The following is a 24040-nucleotide window of genomic DNA, read 5'->3' on the forward strand; positions in this document are numbered from 1 at the left end:
GTGGCCACGGATGAGCTCGGAGTCCCGCGGGGGGGGCCGTGAGCCCTTACAGCTATAAGCCAGAGCTATGGCCTCTACAATCTAGCCTCTGGCGTGATACGGGCCTGCCCTTGTGAGGGGAGGCCCAGGAAACAAACAGCTGATCTGACTTCCTGAATCCAGCTGTTCTGTCAACATAAGTCCCCAAGGCCCGCACAGGGCACAAAGTGTTCAGCCTCTGCTCCCTCTCTGAAGAGAATGGAGGGGGGGTGAAAAGCTAGGAGCTCTACTGTAGAGCACCTGTATGACGTTTCCAACACTTTAGGGACAAAGGCTGGGTTAGGCCTCAGGCGTGCTTTAGTGAGTCCCGGGGCCAGCTGTAGACAAGAGGGGTGAATAGACAGAGCCTGTAATTCACTAACTCGCTTGGCTGTGGTTAGAGCCAACAGCAGAGTGGTTTTAAGAGAGAAACTTCAACCCCACTGCCCCAATAGGCTCAAAGGGGTGGTGGGAGAGGGCGTCTAAAACGACTGACAGATCCCCTAAAGGAACCAGTGGTCTAGAAACTGGGAGTGTTCGACGCGTCCCTCTCATGAAGCGACATACAAAGGGGTGCTGACCGGCAGGTTTATCACCAAACCCCACGTGGCAGGCTGAAATAGCTGCTAAATAGACCTTTATGGTGGAAAAAGCTCTCCTTTTGTCCAGCAAGTCTTGAAGAAAACACAACAGCTCCACCACTGAACACTGAAAAGGGATAATCTGCTTCATGGCACCACTCTTCAAAAACACGCCATTTACTGCTGTAAATGGAACGAGTGGAGGAGGCTCTGGCATTCTGAATGGTTTCAATAACCTTCGGAGGCATGCCTGCTGCCTTCAAATTCCACCTTTCACGAGCCAGGCCCAGAGAGCAACCTGTTCTGGATGGGGATGGTATATCTCCCCCTGCGCCTGAGACAGAAGGTCCCTGTGGATGGGGAGTGGCCATGGCTCGTCCACCAGAAGCTGGATGATTTCTGCTATCCAGTGTTTAGATGGCCACCGTGGAGCTATTAAAATCAGTGACAGCCCCTGATCCTTCACTCTGATCAGTGTTGGGGAGATCAGGCTGAGGGGAGGGAAAGCATACAGCAGAGTATGCAGCAGCCCTGCCGTATCTCTGCCAAATCTGCTCCACCACCTGTGGGTGAAGCAGATTTGGCAGTGGCGCATCTGCGTCTGACAGGGAGAAAAACAAAGGGACCCCTGGCTAACCTGTGTAGCTGCCGGGAACGGGTGCCGCCCTGGCGGTTGATATGAGCAACTACAGTGGAGTTGTCTGATTTCACTAAACTATGTTGTCCCCGGAGATACGGCAGAAAATGCCATAAGGCTAGGAGCACCGCGCGGAGCTCCAGCACATTTATGTGATTCAGAGCGAGTCTCTGTGACCAAAAGCCATTCACTGCTCTGCACATCATAGTTGGACCCCAACCTGACAGGGATGCATCTGTGGTCAGCGTCACCCTGGATGATACTGCCCCGAGAGGTACCCCCGCAACGAGAGCTGTCGGCTCCTCCAAGGCCAGAGAGCCGCGATACACGGCTGCATTATTTTTACACCACGACTGAGATGTCGGCGAAGGTGCAGCTGCAGAGAAGCGACCCACCGCTGAAAATCTCTCATCATAAGAAGCCCCAAATGTACCACCGATATCACAGAGGCCGAGGAGGCGGAGACAGAGTCGGAACCGCACGACTTTCCCCAGCTGAAAACGGGAAAGACAGTGAGTGAAGGATGCGATCCTCCGCTCTGAAAGTGCGATACGATAAGAGATGGAGTCTATTCGGAGCCCCAGATACTCTGTAAACTGTGCGGGATCCAAGTGGCTCTTTTCCAGGTTGATTGTGAACCCAAGCTCCGTGAGGTGATTCACTACCACCTCGGAGTCTTTGATCGCCTGCCCCCGCGATCGTGAGCATATTAGATAATCGTCTATGTAAGAGAATATTCTGATGCCGCTGTTCCTTAACGGAGACAGCACTGCCTCCACACATTTGCTGAACACACTTGGGGCTAAGGATAGCCCGAATGGGATAGTTTAAAACTCGTATGCTATGCTCTGATAAGCGAACCCGAGATATTTCCTGTGTGGAGGATAAATGGCGATGTGAAAATATGCGTCTGATAGGTCGATTGTAATAAACCAATCGCCTGTGTGAATTGAGCGACAAAGCGTCTTGTGTGTGAGCATTCTGAATGTGTACTTTCTCAAATGCTTGTTTAACACACGCAGATCCAGAATAGGACGGAGCGACGTTCCGTCCTTTTTCGGGATGAGGAAATAGCGGGAGTAAAAGCCCTGCTGAGCTTCTTCACTCGGAACCGCTCTGATCGCCTGTTTGTGTAACAGTTAGGATATTTCCTCCTCCAGCACATTCGCTGAATCGCCACTGGCCACAGAAGCTAACACTCTGCCGAATCTCGGTGGTTTTACCGCAAACTGTAGTCTGTAACCATGGGAAATGGTTGACAAGACCCAGGGATGAACTGCGCATGCGTGCCATCGCTCCAGCCGCGCCGCGAGCGGGCCTCTAAAGACGCAGTAGCGTGACGTCACACCTGTCTCCCGGAAGGAGTTGGGGCTCTCCCCCTCGGGAAGAGCGTGAGCTCCCCCCGCAGGGAACAAAGACAAATGGCAGTGATTTTATTTTGTTTTTATTTTGAAACTGGGGGGACATTCTACCCTTGGCCACCTGCCTGGCTGCAGAAATGCACATTTTATTTCTTTTGTTACCCCCAAACCACAGTGAAGTGTCTGGTGACTCTGGGCAGTGCTTGGTGACACAGACGGAGTGCTTGGTGACACTGTGCCATTTGTCCACAAGTCTGTCCTCCCTGAACTGGAGGAGGCGACTGAGAGGGTGCTCCTGGTGAACTGGAAACTTCCGGAGACCCTGAACCTTGGAGTGATTTGGTTACCCCTTCTAACACCTTCCTTCTCTTTGGGGGAGAAGAGAGGGGTGACACAGAATGTTGCAGGTGTGCTAGGCTGACTGCTTCTTTTTCCCCTCTCCGGGGTGTGACGGCTTGTTCTTTGCAGCAGCTGCTGCAAAGGAATGCTTGCCCCAAGGTCTTTGGTTCTCTACCATGGCCTGGTGGGCACCCTGCTGGCCTCCTGCTCCTCTCTGCATTCTGACCCTACTCTGTCTCCCTCTCACAGCTGCTGCTGCTGTTGCTGCAAAGCCAGCTCTTGGCACCTGCTGGGGCTGAGAGTTAGGTTTTCTGGGTAAGCAGAGGTTGAATGCTTCTCCCTCCTGCTTTCTGTGGGTGCTTGTTTCTCTCATTCTCTTCAGGGCTGGGTCAAAGAGACCCTTGGTTGGGTCATAGGCTACATCCATGACCTCAGCCTTCTGAGCATCACCTAGGCCTGACAGGTTTAGCCACAAGGCTCTCTCACCCGAGACTGCAAGGCCCATAACGCGGCCACACCCTTGGACTGCTCCCCTGGAGGAGCGAAGAATGAGATCATTAACCACGATTTCATCCCAGAGGGCTGGGTTCGGGGAACCCGAGTCAAGCTGACGGCCCATGTCTTCCAGAATTTCTGCCTGATATGCTGATAGCAGTGCATTAAGCAAGCATACTGACTGGCAGCATATTTGTACATCCTTTGATAAATGGATGCTGTGAGGCGATCTATCTTGTTGGGCAAAGAAATGCTAGAAGAAGCTGAGATTGCCCTGCAGTTAGGGTGAAGGTGATACGCCACTGAAGGCTCCACTGCTGGGGGTCCGGTCAGCCCCAGTTCACCCATCCCCTGGATCTCAAGCTTAGAGCAGCCCTTGGTCGGAAGCTTGCTTTTAAAAGGGCTTGACCAATAGCGACTCATTTCTTTCATGCAGGCCAGGACTGCTGGCAGAAGCTGCTTCGGTGGTGGCAAGGTTGGTGGGAGCCATTTGCCGTCTTACAGGTCGCGTTCTGCCCCTTCGGCATCCTGGGCGGCTGGCCATGGGATGCATAGCTTGACAGCTGCCCATTTGCAGACCTCGTACAAATTGCTGTCCACCGGGGGTGCAACTTCAGCCCCCCTCGGTGGCCTGGACTGCTGGTGAGGAAAGGTAGAGTCATCCTCCTGTTCCTCATCCATGTCCTCCAGGTCGAGGAGGTCGGAGTCGGCATCGCCCTCCGCGTCCTCGCCCTCCGCGTCCTCGCCCTCCGCATCCTTGCCACCCGGCTCGCCCACGTTTTGATCGAGGAGGTCCTTGAATGATGGGGGCATGAGCGGGGACTCTTCTTCCATCATGTCCGCCCAGCTTGTGGAGGCTCGCGGATGACGGATATTGCTCGTAGCAGTAGCAGCCGACAGGCAGGGGTCCTGACTGTTCGTTACTGCTACTCTCAGCCTCCTTTCCAGGACTTTCTCTGGCATCAAAGCACAGTATGGGCATCCCTGAGGGTCCGCCAGTGAAGCCTGAGCATGCTTGGCACCCATACAGACGATGCACATTGGATGCACATCCCTGCCCGAGATGGTGGCACCGCATGATGCGGGGCACGGGCGAGATGCAGCTTCTTTGGCCTTCGGCTCCGACCTTTTGGCAGGACTAGGAGCCATAGACATGGTTAGCGGAAAGGGGTGAGACTAGGCTACACCAGGCTCGTCTCGACACGTTAGCCTGTAAGTAGCTAGGACTAGCAGCGGGTGTTAAATCCGAGCTAGTCGCCGCGGGAGTCAGCTCGTCGTGACACGTTAGCTGCACTCCGCTAGCCAATATTGTTAGCAACTTAATGCTAACCGAACCCTAGGTCGACCAACAAGCTAATGCTAGTGAGACGCTAATGTGGTTCGTGGTCTGCTAACAAGTTAATGCTAGCCGGATACTGAACAAACAGCTCGCCGTAACGCGTTAGCCCGAGTCACACAACATTGGCTACCTCGCTAACTAAAACCAGGAACCGCTGGGACAGCTCGCCTGACGCGGTTGCTGTTCCACAGTGTAACTCTAAGTACACTTCTTTCGAAGGACTTCGAAACTGGATCCAAACTGGAACCGGAAAGACTGCGTTCGGCGACATACTCCTACATGGGACGCCTGAGAACTGTTAAGCAGCTAATCAAGTTAGCCTGGATGCGCTGAGGGAGCTCAAAGTAGTTTTTCATGGGAAGAAAGCGAGAATGAGTTAGGAGGAGCTGGTCGGCCGTGTTAGAATGAGGGGGCGGAGCCCTGACCATGGCTTGACAGGTCTGTCATAGACAGACGTGGTGTTATTGGAGCTTCCGTAGTTGGTCACGCCGAGGCGATTCCCATAGTGAAACACCGAGCGAAGTTAGAAAAAGAACAACACATTTTGTTTATTTTTTTTTGTACTGAAAAAAGCACAGCTATATTATGAAATCTTATACATTTATTGAATTGTCTGTTTATAAAATGGGTAAGAACAGGTTAAGAGATTTTACAGAACATGCCTGTAATTTTCTTTCTACATTCATTCAGTATACTGTCATCACAAAGAAAGACATCAGTACACCTCCATGATGTTTCTTTTGTTACTTTTTTTCATTATGCATCCCATCCAGTGGGTTGAGGTAGTAAGCCTTTTCTGGCTTGCAGGCTTCCTATGTTTACATTCATGATATATTCAATTTTCATTTTTATTTATATAGTGCCAAGTCACAACAACTGTTGCCTGTATTTTGTAAGGTAAAAACCCACCAATAATACAAAGAAAACAGAGGTTCGACAGTAGGGGAAAAAACCCTCCTTTTTAACAGGAAGAAACCTCCGCCAGGATCAGAAAGAGATAACAAGATGTGATTTTTTTTTTACTTTAATTCAAGCAGTTAACAAAGTACTGCATTAACTGCTCAGGTCCCCATTTTCAGAGGCTTAAAAGTAATTGGACAGTTGACTGAAAAACCGTTTCATGGCCATGTGAGATCTACTACAAATGCGACTGATAAAAGGTCTGGAGTTGATTCTAGTAGTTGTTGTTGAATTGGCATTTGGTATCTTTCTTTCTGGGATTGTCTGCAGCCCAACGAAATTTCTGCTATCATGAAGATATCAAAAAATGTTAACTGATTGTTGATTTGGCCATTCCTATGTTCACAAAAGGAAGAATGTACTAGCCAGCTAGCAACTAGCAAAAGGCTCGAAAACCACAGAAGACTTGAATTGAAGTGGATAAGGACACGATTTCCTTGGTTAAGAAAAATCTCCTTTGATGCTCAATAAAAAGAAGGACAGATCAGATTAAACTTGGCCAGAAAACATCTGAAAAGATCTATCTGCTTGTTTGTGGATCTCTCTGCCTTTAGGTAAATCTTCAAATAATTGAAAGTATACTATACCATTCGTCAAACATAGCAATGTTACAGAAAGAGCACGCATGTTTGCATGTATGGATCCAGACAACAAATCTTTATTCATGAGGGTGGTGATAGAAGCAGTAAGACGACATTTGAAGTATACAGGTTTATACTCTCTGCTCAGATCCAGATAAATGCTACAAAACAAAACAGAGCAACCCAACAGTTTATGACAAAGAAACAGGTGCAATGGTCAGATTAGTCACTTGATACCACCCCAATAGTGCATTATTTTCAGTTGATGAAGATAAATCCAGAGAGACCAACAGCCAGCAGCATCTGAGGAAGCTGCAGTAAAAACTTCACTGAGCATCTCAAGGCATGAGAAACAGCATTTGTTGATGTCCATGGGTTTTAGACTTACACTGAGTGCAATGGATTTTTTTTCCAAATAATAAAAACAATCTTTATATAAAAATAATGTTTGTCTGTCCAGTTAATTAAAAAAATTCTAAAGCAATACTTTTGTTATAACCACTGAATTCAAGGCGAGACTGCACATCAGCGCATCTTTTTCCAGTTAAAAACAAAAAGTGTTTGGTCTCATTGTTATATTTGGAACTTTGGGGTCATGATCTGTATGAGATCTTAGCAGCGATACCCTGTTTCACTTATTTTTAGTGCCTGAAGGTGCTGGCACTGCAGTTTCAGGGATGTTTTGATGGTTTGGCCCTAAGCAAAACTGCTTTGTCAAATGTCACTGAGGTCTTTGTATCTGAAAGCACAGGATAAGGTTGTTTGATTAATCTGTGTGTGCGTGCTCACACTTCATAAGAACTAACCCAATTAACCTAAGCATTTTGTCCCCCACCCACCCTCCTTCCACCATTGTGCTAGTTTTTACCTCTTTGTTTGCATCTCTTGTGTCACTGATGCCAAGCTGATTTTTTTCCCTGTGTCCCCAGGCAATAATACATGTTTCTATGGGAAGTGTTACTACTGTCGGGAGAGCGAGCCAGCATGTGCAGAGGGGGAAATCATGGAGGGGTCATTAACCCTTTGGCTGCCAGATGTCTGGCCACTGCAGAAACACAGACACCCTTGGGGACGCACATACAGAGAGGGGAAACTGGCAAGGTGGGTGTCAAGCGTGAGTCCCAAAAAGCAGCGGTTTTTACAGTTAGGGGAAATCCTGACTTGAATTCATTCTTGTATTTCGATGTTGTTTTTGCTGCCAACATATTAAATAGTAAAATGTTCAGTCGCTGCTTGTTTGTGAGTCTATCTGCCTTCAATTATGTCTTCAGTTACTAAAAAGCAGGATGTGTTGCATGAAATCAGGTGACAGATTTGGCCATTGAGGAATATCAAATTTCTTTGATTTGAGAAACACTGCTTTTCCAGTATGTTTGCATCATTATTTGTTTGTCCTGGGACGTGTTATTTAACTAGTTTTGGAACAATTAGCAGACTCTGGGCAGAGAGTATAGCTTTGCACACTTCCAAATTTATCCTGCTATTGCTCTCAGCAGTCACATCATCAATTAACACTAGGGGTCACGCATGCCCATACCATTACATGCCTCCACCATGTTCGACAGATGATGTGATAGTTTTGTATCATGAGCTGTTCTTTTCCTTCTCCATACTTTTATCTTCCCATTTTTCTGGTACAAGTTAAACTTGGTTTCATCTATCCAAAGATTGTTTTTAAAATGTTTTTGTTTTTTTGTTTTTTCAGAGCTGTGCTGGCAAAATGTAGAGTATAATCAGTTGTTTACACTTTCTCGTAAACCCTCAGTGTTTCCATTCATGAAAGCATCTCTTGATTGAAGACTTTAACAATGATACGCCTGCCTCCTCGAGAGTGTTCTTGACTGGGGGGTTTTCTTAACAAAAGGAAAAAATTCTGCAGTTGTGCATTTTAGTTGTTTTCTGTTTTTTCTAAGGCTTTTTGGTGTTGGTGAGCAGTGCTTTCATTAATCACTTGTTTATGATCATTGTTTGTAAACTTGTACAATGATTTTACCACACATTTTTGCTCTAGAATAGACAGAAATTTATTTTAACTTTTCAACCTAATGATGGCTTCCTTCACATTTTGCTTATCTCTTTTTGGACCTTCACCCAGCAAAATGATACCAAAAACAAGCTCAACTCCAGAGCTTTGGTGTACTTAATCTGGTGTGAAAAAATGAGTGAACAAGCTTCAACTGGCAATGAAAGCACTTGGTATTTTTGAACCTCTGTATGGAGAACTGTAGGGGAAAATTAGACTAGTTGATAAGTAAGTATTATTTTTGCTCATAAATGTTTATTAACTCTAAATACAGCACACAGGATTTCTACAGTCAGAGTAGATTACATCAGCAAGCTAATTATGATGCTAAACGCAACTGATCAGTGTCATCCTGCCGTTAGATCACCATACAGCTGGATCAGAAGATTAGCTATGTGATCTATTCTTCACACTTAGCAGCCTTATACTCATGTGCAAAAGTCTTGAGCTTTTGCGCGCGCGCGCGCACACACACACACACACACACACACACAAACACAATTTGTACAGTTCTAATGACCTTGAAAGTCAGTTTCTTTAAGCAGTCTTCCTGAATAGTTCTCCAGGCTTCTTGAAGGACATTCAAAGCTATTCTTTGGACGTTTGATGCTATTTGTCCTGTTCTCTTTCAAGATGATTATTTTTGCATAGCTATTGCCAGACAGACACATTCCAGAGAGTATTGCGTGGTGGATTAAAATACGATTGTATATGTCTGCTCGTAAATCCATCAAGTTTTACATATGAGACATTGGCCAAAAATGTAATTCGTCACTCTGCCAGACTTGTTGCCACTTATTTTCTGTCCAGGTCTTGTGTGATTTTGTATACTTCTCTTTGTCGTCCCTTCCATGAGAATGGCTGCTTGGGGCTTCAATGAACAGTAGACATATCAACTGAAATTTCAGATGCATCTCTGAGCGCTTTAAGTGCTCAGGTAGAGTAGAAAAGTGCTATATAAGAGCCAGTCCACTTACCATTTTCCATCTCTTAAGGTCTTGCATCAGGTTTTTCCTGGACTTGGTCCTCCACATGTCCAGTTTTCTGAATTTTTTTGCAATGCTTTACACACCTTGCAGAGAGATGCCAAGTTTTGGGGTATTCGCTTCACCTTGGTGGTGAATAAATACTGTTTCATGCTGTCAAACTGTGTTTTCTTTCACATTTATTGTCAAAGAAAGACATGATGACAGGCTGCTAGCAACAAAGTGTCTAAAAATAGCAAAGAACCAGTTTGATATTCTAAGTTGTCTTCTGTGCAGAGTGGACACAACAGTCGTTCAGCTTGTAGTTTGTAGCCTTTTCAAACTCAAGTAAAAAGAAATGAGGGTTCACTCAAGAATTTTACACTGCACTGTATCTGTGTTTTGTTGCTAAATTCAAGTTAGACCCATTATTCCTCCTGTTTCAGTTTATCTCAGTTTATTCTACTACTGTAATATTGACAATGCGATGTCAAATGGGAAGAATGGTCCTCAAACGTCTTCTGGCATGCCATCCATTGGATCCCAACCACATTTTATCCTTATCCCCCAAAAATAAAAAATGCTAGTTGAGTTCTAGTGATGTAAAGTTCAGAATGATTACATTTGAAAACTGTTTAGTTGCACTTTCAAAAGAAAAATCATATTCATTTGACTTAGTTTGTCAGTTTGTTGTCAGTTGTCAGTTTTTCCACCCAGTGGTCACTCATATCCCACCTGCAGCAGCTTTATTCCACACCAGTGGGGTTTTCCAGATTGAAGTGGGGAACCGTTTTCAGTTTTTCAGTTTAACTTGCAGTTGTATGAAATTTGCAACAAATTCTGATGGAAACATTAACCTGAAAATTAAATCAGTGCTACAGACTTGCTAGAAATTTCTCCACTTCAACTACTGTATCTTACCATGAAACAAAATTGCACTGCCCTTTTTTGTCAATTATTAACAATAAAAGAGGATCCAACTTGGATGTGGAACTTTTGGCATGTGGAACTTTTAGTGAAATAAAGTTCCACATGCCAGTAACAACGCATGACTGTCGTATATTGAAGGAAATTATAAAGCTTGGTTTCACTCTCCTTTTTTCACACCATGGTCATCCGTGCCCTCGATGAGTCGCTTTTGCTCCACTCATGGGGGCATCCCCACATTTTGAGAGTCATTGACCAAAGGGAACCAAAACAAGGGAGTTGGCTTTCATTATGATAGGTCACTTGTAACCATTGTCCTTAATGTAAATATGTAAGAAAAATTGTGTATGTTTCTGTTCAGTGTCCTGTGTACTGTTTGTTTGTAAATGTGTCTTTTTGGCTGCTGTTACAACCAAATTTCCCCTTGTGGGACAATTAAAGGATTATTCTATTCTATTTTCACTGGTCTCATAATATTGTGTGAAGGCCACTGAAAATAAGGGATGGTGTTGCCATCAATACCAGAAGTTTGATTGCATTTCCGCAAATTAACTCTACACTTTGACGCGTGCATTTTCTTAAGTGTAAGTGTTGTTAAATGTTTCACTTTACCAGAGAACGTCTGGCGCTGCCGTATTAGTGAGCAGATGAACAGCAGTAAGAGAAGCAACCTGATCTTATTTTTAGGATCTTTTCACTTTTTAATAACTCTGGCTACATTTTACCTGCTTTCTAAAACCCTGAAATGACCTGAAGTGGTTTTTCTTTTCTTTTCCTGTGTGAGGGGCGTGGTTATGCACGCTCCCTGTTTGACAATATGGTGATGTGCGAAAATCTTACTTCAGACGATTTGAACGTGTGTTTATTTTTCAGATGGGAGTATGATGAAAGCTACTGTGAGGCAGTGAAGAAAATGCCCCCATATGATGCAGGGCCAAGGCTGCTAGATGTCATTGACACGGCGATTTTTGATTACCTTATTGGAAATGCTGATCGTCATCACTACGAAAGTTTCCAGGATGATGGAGGTGCCAGCATGCTTATCCTTCTTGACAACGCCAAGAGGTGAGCTGTGGTTTTTTTGTTTGTTGTTTTTGATAGTTAGTGGGGGGGAGGGGGGGTGCTCTTCATGAAAACGGGAATCCAAAATGGGACTTTCCCTCCTCAGATGAATGTTTACTTTTTCTTACTGGCTAGAATTACTTAACCATTTCTAAACTTAAGTGGAAATACTGTCCATCCAGTAAAGAAAAACTCCAAGTTTAACCAGAAATCTTGTGTAAAATTGCAGCTAATTCTGTCAGAAACAATAACTTTTGAAATAAATCAGTGTCACGGACTTACTGGAAAATTCTGCACTCTGTTCATAACAATAGTCTGAATATTTTTCAGACTAATAATTACATTTTCATTTTCAGGTTGTTGTTTTGGTTTGTTTGTTTTTTTTGTCATTTTCCGGTGCTCGTCTTTTATTTTATTTTATTTCTTTTTTTATTACAAGAATTCACTTATCACTATTGAAGCTACTTTATAACTGACTCATGAAGAACACCCACTTCCATGAAGTGAGGACTTTGAGATGTTAACCCGTCTTTGAAGTTATTTTTGTTTTTGCTGATCAAAACCCAGCAGTGGAAAATTTCTAAGCAGCATTTTTCAGTATTGGCAGGATGAGGTTAAGTGTGGTAAGAAACAAACCTTTTACTGGGAATAATGTATACCAATAGAAGTGCTGAGTAATTTCTTGTCTTTCCTTTTTTTAATGAAGAGTATAATCTATATTTTCTATGCAGTGAAAATACCCTGCAGCTGGTACTCTTTGCAGGCCAATAATGGCCCAATTCTTGGATTTTTATTAGAGCTCTTTCAGATTAAGCTGGAAGCAATGGATTCTTGCTCTCTGTCATATAGCTGACTAGCATTGGTAAGGCTAAGTGTGGAATTCATTTTAGTTCTTACCAACATGATCAAAACAAACTACACCTTCTTTCAACAACACATGGCATATTACAGCGTGCCATTTATTTTTTCTTTCATTCATTCATTTATTTATCTATTTATTTATTTAATTGTATCATAAAAGCTAAGCTAAAGTCCAGAAACCGTGTTTAAAAAACTCACCATCATTCATTAGCTGGTAGAACCACTTCTAACAGCAAGTAGTTTTCTGTATGACTTTATCAGCCTCTCACCTCATCGTGCAGGAATTTGAGCCCACTTGCTTATCACATTGACTGAGTTTATTGAGGTTTAAATGCATTCATTTATGCCCAACTGCCCTTTCAGTTAGAGGTCTGGATTTTTTGGTTACTGCAACACCCTGATTCTTTGACTTTTCGGCCACTGTGTTGCAGAGTTGCTGCTGTTCTGCTCGTTGTGTTGCATGACCCAGTTTAGGCCAAGCGTTTCGCTGTTGGACGGATGGCTTCACCTTTGACTCTACAATACTTTGAGTCAAGCATGAACTCCTTTGTATACCAGTTGCTGCTAGTTCCCCATTTCCTGTCATTACCCCTCCAACACTGTGCTGTCAGTTGCTATGAGGTGTTTGTTCTCATATGCTATGCTTGATTTTCAACAAACATGGTTTTGTGCATCATGGGCAAATATCTCATTAAGTTAAATTTACATGTAACACACTGTAGATTATGAGATGTAACACTTGTGTTGTTTGCAGTGTGCTGCGACACCCACCCCTGTTTCTGAAACACATATTTTGTTAAGTATTTTGTCCTGGTTCCCTTTGATCTTTTTTTTCTTTCCAATGATCAGCTGCAACCAGTTGCAGCAGATGGTAGCTTCTCCCTGAGCCTGGTTCTGCTGGAGGTTTCTTCCTGTTAAAGTGGAGTTTTTCCTTTTTTAAGGTTTTTCTCTTATACTGTAGCATCTTTACCTCACAGTGTAAAATCCCTCACGACACATGCTGTGGCAAACTGGAGATATATAAATAAACTTGAAATGAAAAATTACATTTCCCACTTGTGAATCTTTCTCAGTGCAGAATGATGGGTTTCAAATTGTTTGCAGATTGTCAGGAAGCAACAATTTCTCCTCAAATCATTCTTGATGTCTTTCCTCCTTGGCATCACACACCTAAATGCTCCAGACCTGAAAACAAAAAAACTTGGGTTTTTTTGTAGGTGTTCACAGTCACTGATGATCAGCTAATTAAGTGCATTTGACTAGCAGTCTACTTGCCCTCATAATTTCTCTTAATTCAATAAGACACACAATGCTTCTGCATTCCGCCCTAGTTTTTGTCGCATAAATGATGACACAGTGTAATATGTCAAGTGTTGTTGTTCATCTGAGTTTGTTATTTAAATAATTTTAGAACTTTTTAAAGACCAGATGATTTTGTTTATTATGTCCTGGTATATAAAACCTTGGAACTGAAAAAACTGTGTACATTTATTTTCACATTACTGTGTTACTGTATGTATTACAATCAAATTTAATTAGAAAAGGGCTTAAGAGCCTGACACTCTCAGTCTTAAAGGTTGTGTGAATAGGAATAAATGCATTTAGCCACATTGCCAGGAGAGTTTTCACAATGGGATACACAGTTAGATCTTGTAATACATGATTTAACTGTATGTAAAGATATAAAATATACAGCTGCTGTTTGTTGAAGGTCATGCTAGTTTTGGACATGGCTGGAATCAGATCCAGACTCTAGTTTGGAAAGCTTTACGGGTTTTAGATTATCCGAGAATTTAATAACTCCTCAGGAGCTCTTCAGAAACAGGGAAACTGCTATTCTAGCAAATTCAGTTGAGGTGTGTGTGTGCGTGTGTGTGCTTCAAGTGCTTTATGTTGGGTTTTTTTTTAATCTTTCGTAATTTTTCTTTTATGTCCTTGTGCAGCTTCGGGAACCCAGCTCTGGACGAGCGAAGCATTCTTGCACCACTCTACCAGTGCTGCATGTAAGTCGGAGAATTGCCAAATACAATTTCCTGTTTACCAGATTATGTTTTTTTCTACTGAAGTGTCTGTCCCTTTCTCGGTAGGGTTCGTGTGTCCACGTGGAATAGATTAAACCTGCTGCGAAGTGGAGCTCTGAGCTCAGCCATGCGACAGGCTCTGGCATTTGATCCCATTCAACCAGTCCTAACTGAACCACACCTTGCAGCCCTGGATAGGCGTCTATCTGGAGTTATAGCAACCATAAAGCAGTGCATGGAGGCACAGGGCCCTGATAACACCCTAATAGAGGACCGAATGAACCTACCACATCCTTAAAAGGAAGGAAAGGAGAAAGGGAGGGGAAAAAAGCCAAGACTTTCCAGCCTGGACCTGGAGGGAGACGAGTGACCAAACAGATCAGCTCTGGTGTTTAAAGAAGGGACAGCAAAGTGACAGGGTGGAATAAATGTTTCTCCCCGCGTTTCCCTTCTTTTTAATGCTGACCACTTGCACTCGAGTGATTCTCTAAAAGGTGCAAAATCATGGGATTCAAAGAGTTGAAACTGCGTCACCGTTAACCATTTAAACTTTCTCTCAGGACTGTTGTGCACTACAGGATGTGATCTGCTGTAAGGACCGCTTCTTCTATTACTACTGGTTTAGATGACACTCATGCCTTGTGCCAAATCCTCTCTCCTGGTCACGCTTCTCCTTGACAGTCGGCTAAGGAGAAAGGATGGAGATGAACATATTCGAGAAAGGAGGAGGAAATGTTAAATTGAGCCTGTTGTGAGTTGTTGTCGGTTCAAGCAGTTTGGAGTTTACAGTCCAGGAAACTGAAAATGTTTTTTTCTGTAGAAATGACAGGAAATTTAAAAAAAATATTTTTTTGAGTTGATTTGTTTTTCTCCCTTTCCTCGAATTGAAAATTAACTCGAAGAAATAGAGAACTGACTCAATTCTGTGTACATAATTAAGTAACTAGTGATGTAGAATTATGAGACAAAAGAATATAAATTTGTGGATTATAAATTAAAGGATGTTAAAGCTGTGTGTTTGTGTCCAGGGGTACGCGTGTGTGTAGATGAATAACTGCCACATTGTGTCACAAATAAGAAAGCTACTGACATGCCCGACTCGAAGGATCATGATGCAGAGGTCAGGCGTGTGTGGGTGTGTGTGTGTGTGTTTGTTCATCTTTAACAATAAACTATTGTCTATTTAATTCCGATTTCTCTCAGGCCAACTTTCTTCTCTGTGTTCAGTACTTGAAAGTTCAAATCCTGTGGTCAGATGTGTGGAAGGGACTTTCACTTTAGTCTTACTAGTTTGGATATTTGTTTTTAGTCAGATTTGACCTGAAATATGTCACAGGTCATATCTGGAACACACCAACATTCAGTTTATTATAACTAGTTTTGTTTTTCGTGTTGCCTCATCTCACTTTCTGTAAACGATTGTTTTGAATTGTTCAAATTTGAATCACCTCTCATGTCCTAAATGTAGTTCAAATTTAAGGCAGCAGTTCCATATTAGTCAAAAAAAAACAGTTTGTGTCACACTGTCTGATTTATGTGCCATAGCTTTGATTAAAGGCTGGTTTCACTTATGGTGGCCCTAGATTTTAACAGATATTGGGTTTTATAGAGCAAGTGCAGTTTGCACACATCGAGGGGAGAGAGGGGGGTATTTTAATGATTTAAGTGTGTGTGGGGGGGTATTTTCAGTTGTGGTTAGCACATCTGTGAGAAGTGAGTACCATCCATCCCCCTTTATTCTGTGATCCTCTGATGCTGTCAAGACTTTAAGAGCAGGTGACATGTCTGACTTGTGCTTTTGCTTTCAACTTTTCACCTTATATACACGCAAGAAAGCATTTAATCTCTGTTTGCTTTTTCTTTCAGAAGAAATGTTCCAGGGTGGGGGATGTAAAAGGATGTGTGTAGGCTTCTGATGATCGCACTGCTCTTCATGAGCTTTTCTCATCCTTCTGAGAGCTGAACTCGAAATACCCAGCTTGTCCAACAAAGAAAAAAAGCCCTCATCCTACTGAATCTGATGCGTGTCGCCGCAGTTCTTTTGGTTATGGATTTCCCCATGTGCACATATGCTTCTGTTACAGATCATCTTTCACCGCTGTTACTTATAGTTATCACTTGACATTTACCTCATCTTTGTTAGTCCTGGCAGCGGTGGTACAATGTCTACAAGTGTGTCGTCTTAAACCCTTGATTGGTCTGGTTTTGTTGTGCTTTCTGTACCCACAAGGGCGGACGCTTCATTGTGAAACCATGTGGCAGGTCCCCCCCTTTCCCACAGGCAGGTGTTCACCGTCAGCTGCCTTCTCATCTTGCTGTCACATCCAGCATCTTCCGTGTTTGTGTGTGCGACAAGTCAGATGATATAGGACACCTGTTTCGTTTATGCTAAGCAGGTGTTTTACTTGGGACATATACCAAAACATTGAAACTTCATGAAAACCACAATGTTTATCATGTTGGGGCATGTCAGGTCATGTCATGTCAGAGATACAGAGCGTGCTCTAACACAGGAGCAGCTCGAGTTTCCCGAGGCAGCCTGAATTTTCACTTCTCTCATCTGCTCAGTTATTCTCCTGCTTGTTGCGTCACCTGTGCCTACAGTGAACGTAATGTGAACAAATGTACAATAAATAGTCCTAGAACTCATGACAGCTGACACTAGATGTCCCCCTAGGATAATCTAGTAATTTTACGGATTCTCAGTGCAAACTTGGCACTGAATGTCACAAACATTTCAGAAGTCCCAACACCTATTACAGGAATATCAAAACCCAAATGTGTAGGAGATGAAGATAAAGCTGCAAAGTGTGAGAGCTGAGTCACTGTAAGTACCACAAGCACACTGTACATTACTCTTTGAATGAGGCAGCGGGGTTAGCGACATAGGATATTTTGCAAGGAAACCACAACAGTTTGAAGTCAAACTAAACGAATGACTTTGTGGGGAAACAACAGTAGAAGCAACACGATGAGGTGGTGGGCTATCAAGTAGGCTCCAAACCTTTGGGGTCTCCAGGCACACTGCGCACCGGCTAGTTTGCGGTAAATCGACATACATTGAAGTAAATGCGCTGCATTTTGACTCATCTTCAAGCTTCACATAAAAGTCGATGTGTACTTTTAGTGCAAGGAAGAATTCATTGATTTTTCTTTTTACATTTTAAGTAGTTTGTATTCTCGTCAGAATATTTTGCCATTTGAAGTTTAGAGTTTGTTGAGCTGATCGATGCCACTCTTGTAAATGTGTGGCAATCACTGGCTGTCAGATTAACTTAGTGCTAAGGCTGAAAACACAGAAACAGGTTGAGTGGTTGTCCAAAGATGATAAATCCACTGGATGTGCTTAGTGACTTTCTGGATTAAAATGACCCCAGAGCAGCCTGAGAATGGGAATAATAGCATTTTTCTATCATTGATTTAGATCAATTCAACATAACAAAAAAAACCCTTCTCAATGAAAGGGTATATGCTATTTTAAGACTTCAACACCACAATAATAGTTTCAGAAGTAGCAATAGCTACCCTTTGTAGGGGCGCATTCTTTTAAAATAACTGCTGCACACTGCTTTAACCCAGCAACCGGAGAGATCACACGCCAGTTACCCCTAATGCCAGTCCCAATCCCAGATAAATAGGAAGGGTTGCATCAAGAAAAAGTCCATCTGGTGTAAAATCCTGGCAATAATCAAACATGTGGATCACAATAAATGAGATTTCCAAAAGAAGATTTATGGATGTAGTGAAGCAGGGCACGTAGAGTGTTGGAGTGGCAGAAGAGGATGCTGCGGATAGGTTGAGGTGGAGGCATTTTAAATAGAAAAAGTGCAGAGCCTAGTGTTTATAGACTTAAAAAGTTAAAGAAGAGTGACAAAGGGCAAACCAATATACTCTGTTGTCCCGCTTTGACACATTTATTGTGTTTCAGAAACTGTTCATGCATCTGTGCGAAACTGATTCAACATCATTCATCCAAATATACGGCGATGATGGCGAGAAAGTTACCGCTCTAACAACTGCTAGTGATCAGTTTAGTAAATGCCATGGCATATGATTCACATCCTTTTCATGAAAGCTGTGCTCTACAAATAAGGCCATTGTTATTGTCACTGAAACCAACACCAATCAGGAAGGAAACGCTAATGACAGTATTAAGATTTTGTATTAATTAACAATAACTTTACTTCTTGGTAGACTATTGAACTCTGAACCATCTCAGCACTGAAGAGCTACAAGATACCCTCACTGTAGAGGCCAAGGTACACACACACACACACACACACACACACACACACACACACACACACACACACACACACACACACACACACACACACACACACACACACACACATAGCTTGGCCACCGCCAAGCTATGTTTCCCATTTCTCTCAATCTTTATGCCAAATTCATCAGCTTCTTCATCAGTCTTCTCATTTGGGGAGGATGATAAATAGTTTATTTACTTATTGGCAGATTGGCGGTTCGACCCCTGACTGCTCCAATCTACATCCCAAAGTATCCATGGGCCATATACTGAACCCCAAGTTGCTCTGTGATGCATTCATATTTATGAATGTTAGATAGAAAGCGCTTAGATGTTGAAAAAGGTGCGTGTGTGAATTTTATTAAATGCTGTAATAAAGCACTTTGAATGCTCGAGGAGAATAGAAAAATGCTATATAATAACCAGTACCATTACTATTCAATTCTTTAATGTGGATCTCAAAAGTCAGTGATAAGGATGCTGAGGATCTCCGTCCACACCACTTTTCCGAATACCCCAAAGTGCTGCCACTTCTAATTTAACCTAATTGAGACTGTTCGTCTGCTTTCGGTGTTTCAAATAGTGCTCGATCATATAGGCCTCAGAGAGATGGACAATACCAAATACACCAAAAATAGCATTGTTCATTGTTTTGTTTTTTTCCATAAGGCCATAATCAAATCTTTACTTTTTCAGGACGATATTGGAAATTACACGCACGTCAGACACAGCAAAGGGAGACCAGTGCACAGGGTTAGTTAGGAAAATAATAATAATCGTAATATTTGTGTAGCAATTTGTAAAAATGTAGGACTTGCAAAGATAAATTTGTAAATTTGGTAGGGTAGGCACACATGTGTCTCCGTCAATTTCAAAGTAAAACCCACACTTTCGCCCAAAATAACAAAAAACCAAAAAACCGTTAAAAGCTTTGTTAGCTTCATCATCCATTGTCTGCTCACACGTAGAGCAATAAACTAGATTTAAATTGAACTGAGAGGTGGCAGCAGCCGTTTCTATCCTTTCTCTGCTCATTAGTTAAGTCTGGGAGACCCGAAACAGACGCGGAATAAAATATCTTTTTACTTTATTTAGTTTAATCAGGTGTGTTATCACTGACACCAGATTACTGCATCACTCGTTTCCCAGAAACAATGTTTTTTCTTTCTTCCTCAGCGTGCTCAAATCTCTCAGAACCCCCTGATGAATATTATGGGAACATTGATTGAAGCGCACACAATGTGGGAGGATTCACTCGGCTCGTTTTGTGTTAGAAGATCGCAAGCGTCGTGGCGCAAATCGGCACACTGACAGCCAATCAGCTCACGGTGCGCTGGTTTCGCTCCTGCTTCTCTCTCACTTTGTGAGCGTGTGCGCGTGTGCGTCTATCCCCAGCGTGTACTTGGCACGAGCGCGCTGCAACCCCCCCACCCACACGATCTCAGACACAATAAAGTTAAGACCGTGAGCGATTTCCTTCCAGTCACTCCCCTCCTTTGCACTTGCCCACTCGCGTTTAAAGCCTCGCTGAGCTCCTGCAGGGAGCTCAGAGCACTGATGGAACAGGGGATGATGGATGCTGAGGGAGGTCGTGTGATCCACCGGAGAAAGCGCACAGGGACACTCGCGGTGGTGGTCGCCGTGCAGAACGTGGTCGTGGCCGCCTGCCTGATAGCCACTCTTTTCCTTTACTTGGACTTCCCGAAGGATGTGAGTACGCTGTGAGTGGAGAGGTTAAGTGGAGAGCTCGTGGGCAAGGATGCGCACACTTGGTTTGTCTTTAAGAACACTTTGGATGATTTTTTTAAACACCTGCATTTCAATACCGAGTAAAACTCCTTAATGCACTTTTATCTATCAACTTAAAGTTAATATTATAAGCAGCTCTGTTCATCCAGACGTTTTCTAGCTCTGGGACTCTTTTTGAAAGCTTGATACTATTATTATACTATTGTTATTTCAATATGATTAATATGTCTTAAAATAGTGTGGGGACTGCATGTTCTCAGAAGGGAAAGGAGACTGCAGAAACAAACTGTCAAACTACGATTAAAATATAAGAGTTACAACTACAATGTCCTATCAGGTTTGTAAAGTAACTATAAAAGCTCCTGTTGCTATCTTAAGTTTCCCTTTGTGTCTGAGTGAGCTATACGGAGCGAGATGAGTTAAGATAACTTAAGACTTTCGCTAAGTTTCCTTTATCCGCGCAAGTAACTGGTTGCATTAGGTAATCACAGCTGGAAATGTAGGTGGTACAGCACAGATTCAAAAACTGCTCAGACTATTTTTTTTAGGCTATTTGTACCCGATAATATTAATTTGTCTTTGATCTGCCCGCAAAACTGAAGCCTATTTAGAGTACACTACAGCGTGACATCTGAGAACACAGATGCCCTGTGATGTTCAAATGCATCGGGTCTAACACTTCTCACCCTTATGTGCAGCTGTCACATTAAACTAAGCGGTGGCGGGCGATAACAGCAGATATATGAGCTCATCAGTTCACCAGATAAGCGATTTTCTGCATGATCGATCCCTTGTTTTCAGCACATTTTGCCACTAAAGCAAGCAAACAAACAAAAACAAAAAACAAAAAACAAAAAACAAAACAAAACAAAAAAAACATAATATTTATTCATTTTTTATCACATCATTTGATCAAATCTCCTACTTAAGTAGGCGGAACTCGTTCCGTCAATTTTGAACGGAAGAAGAGTGAAATGACGCATCAGACGCCCCCTTAATGCGCAGCAGAGGCTGAAGCAGAAAGCCTGACTTATAACAGAGAAAGTTGATAACCGCCGTCGTGGCATCGTCTTATCTCTGACTGGGTTTTTTTTTCATAAAGTTGATCAAACCAGCTAAAACAGAGAAAAGTTGTGTTCAAATGTGCTGATAAAACGTGTAAAGTAAATAACCTAATGTTTCACGTGGCTCTGCATCAAGTCATGCTGTTTCAACTCAATAAGGTGGATACTATATTTTAAGCGTCTGCGGCTTTCCTCTTTGAGAGAGATGCGTGTTACTATTCCATCCATCCATTCTTTCCCGCTTGTCCAATTCAGCGTCTCGGGGGTCTGGAGTCTATCGCAGCTGTCATAGGGCGAGAGGCGGGAACGCCCTGGACAGGTCGCCAGTGTGTCGCAGGGCTATCAAAATTCCAGATTATTGAATTAGAGGTGGATTGATTTGGTGCAGTAGGTCCGCTGTTGCTTGTTATCACAGCGATGCCTTGAGGCGTGAACAGTCATCCAGAAAATCCCAAAAAGCTGATTCTGGATGTAGCGTAGTGTCTTAAAGATCCGCGTTTAACTTTTGATTTTCAGTTTTAATTTTAAATTCTACAGTAACATAAGGCTTTCAGAGATTTGCTTGAGAAAACAGCTTTATTAGTGACATAAAAAAAGGAAAAAAGACGAAGCTAAACCGAGAGACAAGCTGAATAGGCGCACTTTTTGAGGCTCTCCAGATATTCTTTGACCCGGATGACTGACAATCTGCATAGAAATAGCTGCACGGTTACTGTATAATGATGATTGTATTAGTGACTAACATTTGTTCTACTTTTAGGGCATCTTGTTTATTCTTGAGATGCTACTCTCACTACTGTTTTTAATCAAGCTGCTGTGAGACTTTCCCTAGTTTCTGTCAGCCTGTCTATTTTCACACCGCATCACTTAACCGCTGTATCAAGCAAGTTTGTGCTTCCCAGAGTGAAACATCAAGAAATTGCAAAACAGAGCTGTGTGACCTTTACAAAGAAAAAACACAAAACAAAACACACACAGAGCAATAAGAACAACGAAGAAAATCTAGAAACCCAATAAGCCTCTAATCTTTGCATTTTTTCTTTCCTCAGCAGACGTCAACTGACACGACTGTGCACATAGAGTTTGAACCTATGACAGGTGAGAAAAATAAAACCTTTAGTTTCTGCTCTGATCTTCCCACCCACAGAAATACTGAAAAAGACTACAGAAAGTCATATCAAGTAAAAAGCGTGCTTTCACCTTAAAAAAAATGCTGCACTCTTTGTCTCACATTGTATTTTCATTTTTCAGTCCCCTTTGGAAATATCACACTGGAGTTTCAGGAAATTGCAAGCAAGTACAAAATGGATCTAAATACGGATAAACATAAGATCGACATCACATGCAAGGGGCCCTACATTTGGTATATGGATTTGTGCTACAAGTCGTTGTCGTCTACAAGTGGTATGGTGCAAACAGGGATACTGCAGCTGAAGATGGATGATACTGTTGTCAGTAACGTCACACTGACCGTTTCAGATGCGTTAGATGTCTGCAGGGGGCACCAGAGCGTAGTCTATCTCAGGGCAAACACGAAGTCTAGTCTGGACTTGAACGGCGCAAAAGGTTTCAAGCTCTTGAATGTGACCGTGGGCCTAAGCTATCTGCTGGGGGGAAGGTGTGAATTCTGATGAGGGCCAAGACGTGCCTTCAGAAGACCAAAACCAGAACTGGCTGGCATGAAAAGAAAACTCGACACTGAGCTGTGCTCATCTGCCAAGTGACAACAGACACACTAAGCCTGATTCACGCTGATGACACGAGTTGTGTTGACAGAGTCTCTTTTTGTTTTCTTTAATCACCTCAGCCAGGGTTGCAGTGAAATCTGGACAGTGTGCGCGCAGCCCGAGCACGAGCAACTTGGTGGATTTTGGTGGTGACACAATCTGTTTTCGTTAACACAAAATAGCTAAAAAAAAAAAAAAAAAGAAGAAAAAACAAAAGAACAAAAGAACAAAAAAAGAAAGTGTATTTGACTTCTTGAATAAGCATAATTTTTTATGCACAAAGACCACACTGATTGCCATTCTTAAACCATTCGGATTGAGGCTGTAACTGACTGTTATTTTTCTTATTGATTTATCCTCCATTTATTTATTTATTTTTATTTTTTTACCATTGATGGTTTGATTCAGAAAACAAACCGAATAATGATTGTTTTTCCTTTTTTCTTTTAAACTCCTCGTGCTTATCTCCATTTCCTGGTGCCAAAAAGTGACTTTTTCAGCATCCAAAACCAAAGTTATTCAGCTTACTCAAACATTTTAAACGCTGAAATCAGAGACTGACTTAAATGCTTAATGATGACTGACTTTTAAAGGTTTACATTAAATATAATTGGTATCAGTTTTGTTAAGGCTGAATATGCAGCTACATGTTATCCAAAACAAACCCTGTCCCGGCCTGTTCACAGGCCTCTGCTTGTTAATGGGTTATGAAGTTTCTGCACTTCTCAGGTGTACCCTAGTTTTACATATATGTATCCTATAATATCCAGTACTTTATTATTATTGTTGTTGTTATTGTTATTATTATTATTATTTTTTTTACATAAATGTTTGTTGTACCAAATGAATGTATTTGTTATGGTGCATTTGTCTCCTGTGTAGCTCCGATCTGAGTCTGTGAACTTTCTGTGTGCCAAAAAAAACCATTCCTCACATATTTTTATGTTGGATTTTCTGTCATAATACCAGCAGAAACATGCAGGAGAACCTTCTTTGTGGCTCTTTTTTGCCTACATGCTGTTAGACATTGTCCAATCTACTCTGTGCTTGTGGTCCTGCATTA

At 42.6% G+C, this 24040-nt stretch overlaps 2 protein-coding genes and 1 pseudogene across 2 annotated transcripts in view; 2 read left to right on the forward strand and 1 right to left on the reverse strand.

Moving 5' to 3' along the window:
* The window catches only part of fam20b (FAM20B glycosaminoglycan xylosylkinase), a 34269-nt gene extending 15868 nt beyond the window's left edge, over positions 1 to 18401 (forward strand). The window contains exons 6-9 of the mRNA XM_085152619.1: positions 7241 to 7412; positions 11100 to 11291; positions 14093 to 14152; positions 14237 to 18401. Coding sequence (XP_085008745.1) covers positions 7241 to 7412; positions 11100 to 11291; positions 14093 to 14152; positions 14237 to 14468 — 656 coding nt within the window. The 3' untranslated portion in view covers positions 14469 to 18401. The remainder of the gene's footprint in view (positions 1 to 7240; positions 7413 to 11099; positions 11292 to 14092; positions 14153 to 14236) is intronic.
* On the reverse strand, positions 3010 to 5291 carry LOC146490901 (uncharacterized; annotated as a pseudogene).
* Positions 18402 to 19877: 1476 nt separating the features above from the next.
* On the forward strand, positions 19878 to 23505 carry LOC146490902 (uncharacterized). Its single transcript, XM_085152623.1, has 3 exons — positions 19878 to 20147; positions 22303 to 22348; positions 22502 to 23505. Exons 1-3 carry the CDS (start codon positions 19995 to 19997, stop codon positions 22879 to 22881), a joined length of 579 nt encoding a protein of 192 aa, XP_085008749.1. The 5' UTR covers positions 19878 to 19994; the 3' UTR covers positions 22882 to 23505.
* Positions 23506 to 24040: the final 535 nt, after the last annotated feature.

The sequence above is a fragment of the Neolamprologus multifasciatus genome, chromosome 23 (assembly GCF_963576455.1).
Source record: "Neolamprologus multifasciatus chromosome 23, fNeoMul1.2, whole genome shotgun sequence".
Taxonomy (NCBI): domain Eukaryota; kingdom Metazoa; phylum Chordata; class Actinopteri; order Cichliformes; family Cichlidae; genus Neolamprologus; species Neolamprologus multifasciatus.